This window comes from Leishmania infantum, chromosome 35, assembly GCF_000002875.2.
Source record: "Leishmania infantum JPCM5 genome chromosome 35".
Classification (NCBI taxonomy): domain Eukaryota; phylum Euglenozoa; class Kinetoplastea; order Trypanosomatida; family Trypanosomatidae; genus Leishmania; species Leishmania infantum.
The window spans coordinates 138,877-149,057 of NC_009419.2; the positions used below are offsets into that span (position 1 = coordinate 138,877).

At 57.4% G+C, this 10,181-nt stretch overlaps 1 protein-coding gene across 1 annotated transcript; it reads left to right on the forward strand.

Moving 5' to 3' along the window:
* Nucleotides 1–729: 729 nt before the first annotated feature.
* On the forward strand, nt 730–5,775 carry LINJ_35_0480 (conserved hypothetical protein; the record flags this gene model as incomplete). Its single annotated transcript, XM_001468829.1, has 1 exon — nt 730–5,775. One exon carries the CDS (start codon nt 730–732, stop codon nt 5,773–5,775), a length of 5,046 nt encoding a protein of 1,681 aa, XP_001468866.1.
* Nucleotides 5,776–10,181: the final 4,406 nt, after the last annotated feature.

Consider the following 10,181-nt stretch of genomic DNA (forward strand, 5'->3'; position numbering starts at 1 on the left):
AAGCTTGCACACACAAGATAGACACGCGCATACGGAGGCAGGGAGCTGAAGGAAAGAGGAACCAAGATCGAGGAGGGACGCGAGACAGCCGGGCACGTTTTGGCTGGAGTTGCCGTGCGTGCGTGTGCCTTTTTGCGGACTACGCTGTCTCTCTTTTCGCCTTGCCTTCCCACCACTAATACCACCACGACCGCTCAGCTGTCTCTCTTTTAGTTGATTGCGTGTAATCCATACGAGTCTTTTTTTTTCCTCCTTTGTTGCTACTGTGTATCGCGTTACGTTGTCGTCTGTTTGCGGCGTCCTTTACAGTTTTGCTTTTGTGTGTGTGTGTGTGTCCGTTTTTTTTTTTTGCTTTCGAAGAATTATTTCCTTGCGGCACACGCAGCGAAAAACAACAACACGCCAACCCAACAACACGCACACCCCAGACAAGCCGCTCCCCCCTCCCTCTCACAGAGCCACGCGCAGCGCAACACGGCGCGTACGCACCAAAATTTGTTTCGTTGCTGTTGATTTTGTTTATCAGCCGTCATCCCACCACCCCTCCCCCTTTTCCATTTTAGGTATCTTCCCTCCCCCTCCCTCCCCTAAAAGAAGAAAAAAAGCCGCTAATTCCATCAACACTCATCACCTACACACCGCCACTCTGCGCGCTTGTTGGCGGAAGCTGCGGGAAAGAGCTGTCTGTGTCTCCCACTGCGACAGCAACAACAGCAGTGTAAAGGCGTCATGCAGCTGGTGAGCCGAACGATGAGCTGGAATACAACCTCTTTTTTCACCGGGTCCTTAGACCTGGAGGACGAGGTGAAGGTCCTGGGCGACTACGTCGTGGGCCATCGCCTCGGCGAGGGTGCGTACGGCTCCGTCTATGTCGTCAAGTACCTTCCATCGGGGGACCGCTTCGCGTTGAAGATTTTGCAGAAGCAGGATCTCTTCACAAGCTCCGGCATCTACCCCGTCGCCTACTACGACGCAGACGGCGGCGCGTCGCCGTGGGAGGCCGATGGTGTGGAGTCGCACCCCCTCGGTGGGGCTCCTGTCCCCACGGTGGCTGCTCTGGCCAAGACCTTTGAGCAGCAGATAATCTCTGAGGCGATGGTGATGCAGGCCCTCGAGCACCCTCACGTAGTGAAGTTCTACAAGTTCTTGAATTCCACGACGGCCTTTTACTTTGTGATGGAGCTGGCGGAGGGCGGGAAGCTGTTAGACTTGATTCTCTCCAAGAGCTATTTTGCCGAGGACGAGGCGCGCATGTACTTCCAGCAGCTCCTCTCTGCCATCGACTACTGCCACCGCAACGGGGTCGCGCACAAGGACTTGAAGGCAGAGAACTTGCTGCTAAGCGACGACGGCCGCCTCTTGGTGTGCGACTTCGGCTTCTCCTCAAAAATTGCCAAGGAGAACATCGACGACCCGGAGCAGACAATCGGCACGGGCGGCAACGCCGCTCTCCTCGACGCCATTAACAATGGAGGCATGTTCGGGACGCTGCACTACACCAGCCCGGAGGCGGTGATGGCGTCCTCGCAGCAGTGGAAGCTCGCCTTCGCGGGGGACATGGCGGTGCCGGCAGAGACTTTGGGAGTCCCGGAGGACCAACATCAGGGTGATCCCGCTCGCTACTCCCCTTCTTCTACCGCGACACCCTGGTCCAGCTTCAGCACCTCGTCATCCGCGGCGTCGAACGCATCGTCGTGCAGCGGCTCATTGGCGCGAGGGTGGCGGCGGAGGGCAGCGGAGGTGGTGAGTTCAAAGCACTGCAAGGCGCGCGGCAAAATCAGCGGCAAAGGTAGCGGTGCCTCGCTGCGCACGTCAAACAGCACCAGCCTGACGGACGAGGCAGGAGCGGCGCACAAGCCGTCGGTGGAGAAGAGACGGGCGCGACCTGATTCTTTGACCCCACTGCCGTCCGCCGCCGAGGCCGCCGCCCCCGGCTCTTCTCTGCAGCGCGCTGGTAGCACCCACAGCCTCGCCAGCGCCACCAACGGCCACAGGCACAAATGGGTGTCGCCTACCAGCGGGCTGAACAAGGTCGGGGAGGGGCTTAGCATCCTCGTAAAATCCCTCATGGGCAGCAGTGGCAGCAGCAGTGGCGGCCACCATCATCACCATCATAGACATGACTCGCATGCGCGCAGCGGCCACGCTAAGTCACCGCAAGGGAAGCAGGCAGCGATAATTGTGCCATCAAGCGCTGATGCCAAGGCCAAACTGAAGCGCTCGAGCAGCACTGCCGCTCTCTCCGTCGACGGAGAAGCGGAAGAGGGCAACTCTAGGCTGCATCAGCCGCTGCGGCATCTGCGCACCAACGCTCCTTCACAGGCGCGTGTGCCGTCGCCATTGTCCGGTGCGTCGCCGTCCGTGTCCCCCACCACCTCGTCCTTTGCGAGCCCGCGATTCCACGAGTCGGTGGCCGCGGCAGCAGCCTGTATCGCCGATTCCCCGAGCGCTACTGGGGCCGAAAAGCCCAGCACGCTCTCTTCACCCGCCGGCAGCCCAACTGACTCGAAGTCTGCCATCACGTCACCAGCACGCCACCGCCCAGGCACGAAGGACGATATTGCCGTTTCCGACACCAACGTGGGTGAGCTCGGCCCTCCCGTCACGGCATTCGACAGGGATGCAGTGGGCGCGCCGCCACTGCCTCTGCCGGTACCGCCGACGACCGCCTCGACGCTGAAGACGCCGAACTCGAGCAGCGCGTCACCGCAGGCCTTGCATCACTGTCACCAGGCTCATGAGCACAAGCATCACCACCGCCATCGGCAGCGACGGTCCAACAGCAGTAGCCAGATTTTCGGCGCTTCGACGCCATGCAAGTCGCAGCCCATCATTGTGGATCCTTTTCAGCAGGACTTGTGGAGCGCCGGCGTCATTCTCTTCTTCATGCTGACCGGCCGGTTGCCCTTCGAAGGCCGAGACGAAGAGGAGACGCTGCACTTGATTCAGGTGAACGAGTTCGCCTTCAACGACGAGGAGGCCCAGCGCATCTCACCGGCCGCGCGGAGGTTGGTGGCACAGATGCTGGCCCCAGAGCCAACGGACCGACCCACCATCGAGCAGATCATCGCAAACCCATGGTTTAGGCGGGACTTGCAGCTCGAGAAGGACTTCCCGCACCGCAAGGACCTGATGGAGGCGTTGGGCAGCGCGAGCCCGGACTCGGCACTCCGGCACCCTCTCCCTCAAAAGTCTGCTAAAGGAGCGGGGCCCGCAGCCGACGCGTGCGCGGGGCCCAGCGGCGCCGACCGCGGCGGTGACACAAGGGCCTGGATGAGCACCAGCCATGGCGTGCCGAGCTCATGTGGCAGCAACGCGACCAACGCTGTTGCAGTGTCGCCTCGCTTCCACTCCTTCACCCCTGATGTGCGCGCGCCTGTGCCGCTGGTGCCGTCGCACAACACCTCATTCAACGTGGGACCGTCTGCACATCCAGGCGGCGCGCCCGGCAGCAGCCCCGGCTCCGACCAGCACCGCGACGCTTCCGCGCACACTACCTGTAACTTCTTGGACTTCTCTACGCACCACTCCATCACCCCAGAGGAGGAGTGGGTGCTCGAGACAGCATTTCGAAAGGTGGACTCGGACGGCTACGGCTGCATCACGCGGGACCAGGTGCGCGACATGCTCACGACCCTCCACGGTGACGTCGTCCCAACCAAGGACGTCGACGAGCTTGTATGTCTCTTCACCGGCGACGCGAGTGCCGCCAGCATCACCTTCCAGCAGTTTCGCGATGCGTGGGTGAGCAAGGACCTGGCCCACACACCCTTCACTCACAACAGCGAGTTTCAGTTGGTCAACATCATTGGGACGGAGATGGACGCGGTTGAGCGGGGGGTGGTGCGGCAGCTAAGGACGGCATTCAACAGCCTCGACGAAAACCACCGCGGCGTCATTCAGCTCCATCAGGTGCAGCGCGTCTTTGAGAAGTGTCAGATAGCTGTGCACAAGGAGGAGTGTCTCTCCTTTATCAAGTACTTCCACGAGTCAGAGCTGGCTTGCTGCCACAACCGGGCTTCCCTCTATTCGCAGCGGCGGGGGCCAGCGCCGAACACGATGAGCCTCTTGCACGCCTCCGGGGCCGCATCGCCTCGGGGATTTGCAAAAGTTCACTCGCTGCCCTCCGCGACAGGTGCCACGCAGGGCGGCAGTCCCGCGACGACGCACTACAGCGCCACCACACCCAAGCAGCCGTCCGAAACGGGCGATTCTGACACCGCCACGATCACCGCCGCCGCTGGTGGCACAACCTACACCGGCTCGCAGGCCACATCGCGGGGGGCGCCGAAATCCCCCCTGTCGCCGTCTTCCATCACCGTCTCCTTCAACTCTTTCGTGCGCGGCATCGTGAAGAGCGACATTCTGCTGAAGCACCCCCTTGGCCGCAAGCTGGCTGCCGCCACGAACCTCGCCGCGCTGTTTCAGTCCCGCAACGTGACGGAGTGCGTGCGGCACGGCTTTCTTGTCACTGGCCTGCAGAGCGTCATATTGACGAAGCTGGCAAGCATGCCGGAGCGACTGCAGCTGTTGTACTCAGACAAGGTGGTCTCCAACGCTGCGAACGTCTACTCGTTTCGGTACCTCGGCTCCTCTTCGCTGGCGACGATGCCCACGACGAGCACGGCGACACCGCCGATGTCTTCGCCGCTGGTGGCCATGGCGGCGAGCACAGACCCGGCGGCGACTTGCTCCCCTATAGGATTGCAAGGCAGCTTTTCGGCTCAGCACCGCAACCACGCCACTCCGGCGGTGTCTTCACTGCAACGACGCACTGTCAGCTCAGATGCTGGCAATGGCGCAACAGGCAGCACGGCGGCGACGAGCAACGCTGGCACCCACCCCCACAACCCCAGCCCTTGCCTGTCTGACCGAAGCACTGTGCGCTCGCACGCCACGTGCACGAAGCCGTCGTCTGCCAGCCCCCACAGTCTCGCGCGAGCAGACTCACCCGGCTCTGCCATGCACTCTCCCAGCCCAGAGATCAGCGGCAGCACGCTCACAAGTTGCGGCGCCTTCGTCTCGCAGTCGCAACGCAGCCCCGCTGTGCCGATGCATCGTTCGTCAAGCCGCCCCCGAGCGACGGGCGGCACCTCTGCGCACCGGATGGCATCGCGGAGCGCTAGCGCCAGGGGGGCGGCTCCAAGTCACCCCGTTGCCCTTTGCTGCCCCTCGAACTCGCTGCAACACACCCCGACGTCGCTTTGCGCTCGCCGCCGGCACCTTCGCGGGCAGGACGCGCACACCGACCCTCGCCACGACACGGTTCGCGACGGTGACGGCGTTCGTGACAACACACGCGGCTTCTCTTCCTGCCCACACAACAGCTCCTCCGCCGTGAACACCGCCATCGACGACAGCCATAGTAAGCGCAGCCGCTCAGCCCTCTCCCCCGGCATGGGGGAGGAGCTCAAGGGCCCGAACACCACGCCGGCAGCTGGTGGGCAGCGGAGGGTCAAGGAGAACGTCACACAGCTTCCCTTCCCCTCCATCTCGAGCGCGGTCGCCATCCTGTCGACGACGTCAGCGACTTTGGCGCATCCAGGAGTGGCCTACAGCAGCAGTGACGCGGTGACGCTGGTGAATGGCGTGTGCGACCTAGACGTTATTCTGTCGCCTGCCAGCCTGGGCTACACGATGGTGCAGTTCCGCTGCATTCATGGCAAAACAAGCGACTTTCACGAAGCCGTGGCGTTTATTTCGAATGTCCTCGAGGTGGAGCGGGAGCAGGCGATGCAAGACACCATGACGCGCGGAGAGAGTGAGCTCATGTGAAGAGAATTGGAGGCCTTAAACGACATGGTGCATGAGTGTGTGTGTGTGTGCCTGCATGTATATGTATTATGTGTATATGTGTGCATGTGTGCTGGTGTAAGAAGACGCAATATGGCAGGCGCAACGAGCGTCTCTTCTATCTCTCTCTCATCTTTCGCTGTGACTCTACTCCCATAGGCCAAAACGTACACACACACACAAGCGAGCAAGCACAAAAAACCGGAAAGTACGCAGCAACGGTGCCGATGGCCGCCGTTTGAGACCCGCTGCCGGTGCGGCGCATCTGCCGCCTTGCCGCCTCGCCTCCCCCAACTCCCTCCCCTCGGGAACGGCTCTCCTGGATAGTCGATGGCGCACACAACCGCGTGCGACTTCCTCCACGCCTGTTTTTGTCAGAGAGGGTGCTGCCTGTGTGCGCCACATGGATGACGTGTCCTCTACTCGCTGTCTTCTCCCTCTCCACCGCTCTCCTTCTCCGTGTCTCCTCCCTCTCTTGACGCATGCACGCGTGCGCGTTTCGACGCACATATGTGCACATCGACCACCACAAACGGCGATCGCCTCTTATTCCCTCTCTTGTCGTGTTGCTTCGCCGAAGTAACGACACATATTGGAGAGCATGAGCAGAAGTTAAGGAAGCGGATTGCGTCAGTAACAAAGGCATTTATACCGTAGAGTCGAAGAAAAAAGTGCATCGGCAAGGCAGCCTGCATATAAAGTTTCTTTGCCTTTCTCTGAAGCACTCGCGAGCAGCATCCCACCGTCCTTTGCTGTGTCCTTGAGAGTTAGAAAGAGCAAGGCAGACCGCTGCTGAGGGCTGCGTCCATACATCCGTACACCGACACTTACCCACGTCCCTCTTTCTTTCCTTTGTGGGGCGCTCATTGACTTTTTAAGCGTCTGTGCCTGCTTGATCCACCAACACGCATACACAGACACACACACACACACTCGCTCGTGCGTCGGCATCCATACGGAGAACACAGCTCTTCAACTCTCCTGCATCGCCGTACGTCTTACCTCTGCGTGTGCGTGCGTCAGTCCTGCACCGACCCGACCGCCACGGCGCGCTCTCCCGTGCCCGTCTATCTTTTTCTATCCTTTTTGTGCCTTCTCCCGTTTCTCTGATTGCTTCACCAGTCCCCTCCCCCTCTCCCTCCAAACAGTTTCAGTGTACTTTCTTCTTGTTTTCTCTCTGTGTGTGTATTTTGTAAATCTTTGTTTGTGCCTTGTCTGGTGTGGTTGTATTGCCACTCGTTTCGTTCCCATACATAACAATCCATTTATTTTGAGAATTTTTTTTCGTGTGTGCGCGTGCGTGTCTCACTGCTCCCCCGTTTCTCTCTGTCTTCCTCTGTCTCTCTCTCTCTGCCTGTGTTCTCGTTGGCCACTGCACATATCTGCTCGTTTTCCGCGCAAGACACCCCCTCCTCCCCAAGACAACAAAAAAAAAGCAGGGGAAAAAGGAGATCGGCACAACTCAAACAGTGCACGTAAAGAGGCAAAGAGAAACAGAAACAAGAAGACAACCGTGCGCGAAAAATAAGGGCACTCATTCTCTTTCCTTTTTTACGTTTACAGGGTTTTTCTTATTTTTTTGTGGTTGCGTAGCCAGTGCCTCTCTCTGTCTCTCCAGAGTGCTTGTGTGCGCGGACTGCCATACGTTCTGTGCCTGCACCCCTCACCCCCCCCCTCCTTGACTTCCCCCGTCCCCGTCAAAGGCGACTCCTCACTTCTTCAGCTCCTCTCTGCTCATTGCGTGCCTCTAGACACCGTCACCAGTACCCCCACCACAGCCCCCGTGTTACTTGTGCTCGTGTGTGTGTGTGTGTGTGCTTGCTCCTTCTAGGCGAGAGAGTTATCATTCTTGACATATACAAGAGAACACCTCCCCTAACACCCATCCCTCCCCCTAAAAAAAGCGAAAAAACGTCAAAGAACGCAAGAAGAACGAAAATAAACTGCGAGGGGTACAGGGTGAACAGCTAAGCAAATCACGCAGGCATTCGCGAAGAGTAACAAGCAAACGACAAGAAAAGCCCTCTACGCTACGAGTTTGTGCGTGTGTAGGATTTTTCGTCGAGCCGCGTATTCTCTGTGGCGTCTCCCTTCCCCTCTTCGCTACACCCTTGCCCTGCAGGCCTCCTGCGGTTGTCCACCTGCTTTTTTGTCCCTTGCCGACGTCTGCTCGTTTCTCTTCGCTGCCAGCGACCGTCGTTTTTTTTTTTCTGTCCGTCCTTTTGGCTGTAGCCCCCCTTTTTTCCGTTTCTCATTCTTCGAAGCTTTGCGCTTATTCGTCCCCATCCCCCGTCCCCCCTCCCCGCTCGGTGCCTGCCTGCCTGCTTCTGTGCGTTTAGGTGCGCGCACCCCTTTTTCTTTTCTTTTCCCCCGATCGCTGTGTGCGTAAGCGTCCGCGTGCGTACTTCAGCAAAGAAAAAAACAGATCTTCATATCTGTGGTTTAACTCACTCTCTATCTCTGTGTGTGTGTGTGTGTGCTGTGTCTGCTCGATTTTCATCGTCACGTACTGCTCTCCGACGTGGCGTTCTCGGCAACAGAACGCGCATAACCGTCGACACATCGACATCCCTTTTTGTTTTCTTTTGTCATTTCCGTGGCTCTAGTATTTTTTTTTGTGCATGCGTCATAGCCCATCTGTTTCCCTTTCCGTTCTCAGCTTTCCACCCTCTGTTCTACCATCATCGACTGACCTCAGGAGCGGCCACCGCTCTTTTCTTTTTCTTTCTTGCCCTTCCGGCGTGCATCATCAGCCATCATCTCTCGATACCGCTTGTGCGCGTGCGCTGGATACTCTTCTCTCTGTGTTGTAACGCCGTATTCATTGACTGGGAACGTTTGCTTCCTCAACCATAAATACACCCAACGCCGTGCGCGCTTGTGAGGCCAGGCAAAATAAGTGACGAAAAAGGGCACGGAGAGCCAAAAAGAGACCCCTCCCCCCCCCAAAAAAAAGGAACGATCAGAGCACCGTCTTCTTTTCTTTCTTGTTGATCGTCGTGTATTTGCTCTTGTGCTGTTGATTTTTCTCTCTTCGCTAGGCCTCCGCTTCTTCCCACCCACCCATCCACCTACCCACCCCCTGCAGTGTTTCCCTCGGCGTCTGCGACAGTATCTCGTGTGCGTGTGTCTGCCATCCTCTTCGTCTCCTCCTCTCTCCTTTTCTCTCTCTCTCTCTCCGACGCCTCTCCCTTTCTGTTTTCCGACTCGTTTTTTATTTTTATTTTTGTGTGTTTGTCGGCGTTCTGCCCTCACCTCCGTTGTGTATCAGCAAAGGCGAACGGCGTCACTGCGCGGTTACCGACAGAGTTGCGTTCATCGAAAGGCAGTGGCAACTGCCCGCCTACAGGAGACGAACGGAACGGCAACTCCGCTGAACAAGAAAGGAAGACCATCGTGGAAGGAGGAAAAGAAGCATAAGGAAATCACACGCTCGAACGAGGAAGAGTCGTTACCACAAAAAACGCATTTTTCCTCTTGTGTACGTGTCTTCTTTTGTTGTTGGTGTTGCTGCCGTTGGCCTGCGCACGCTCTCTCCACAAAACTACGTGTACCACCGCCATCATCATCAGGGGCCTATCTCTCTTCCTCCCCCCCCGGCTTCGCCTCGGCATCAACGTTTGGCTGCATTTTTTTTATTGTCTTTCTTTCCTGCACGGTAGCCTTCATTCCTTCTCTGTGCACTTCTTCAAATATATATATATATACATACACTATTTCTCCAATTATTTTTTTTTTTTGAGAAGACGACTTGAACAACGAAAGATAGACGGAAAAGGCAAAGAACGTCAGCCGTCGAGGAGAAAAGAGGGTGTTCTGTCTGTGCATGCGTTTTAGGTGGCTCGCCTTATTTTTCTTGTTTTGTTGTTGTTGTTTGATTTCTTTCGCCTGCTTTCACCTTGCATACTGTTCCAGCACCCCGAAGCAAAGTCCAGTTGAAGTGCACGAACCACCACTCTTTTCCCTACGCGATTTCCCGTCTTCCCTTGCTCGCATTGACGGCTCGTCTGTTTTTCTTTTTGTTTGTGCCACCCGTTTTTTTTTGTTGTACCTCCTCTTGCTTCTGTTTTATTTTTCATTTTACGCCTCCATTTCGCAGGCTCTCTTTGAGGTGATCAAGCCACCATTGCTCTCTCACTCGCATACCACAGGCTATCCCACAGCGGAGTCGAGGGAGACGGCGATAGGTGAAGCAAGCGACGAAGAAAGAAGCACGCGAAGAAACCAAACAAAAAAGGCAAGAAAAAAATTACTGGACCGAAAGAAAAAGACCGCCGTTAGTTTCCCAGTTGTGTTTAGTGCACCCTCCCCCGTCTAATTTGCTCTCCTCCTCCGAAAAAGCAAAAACAAGAGCAGTCGCTTGGGCCGACAGCAGCGGAAGAAGCGAA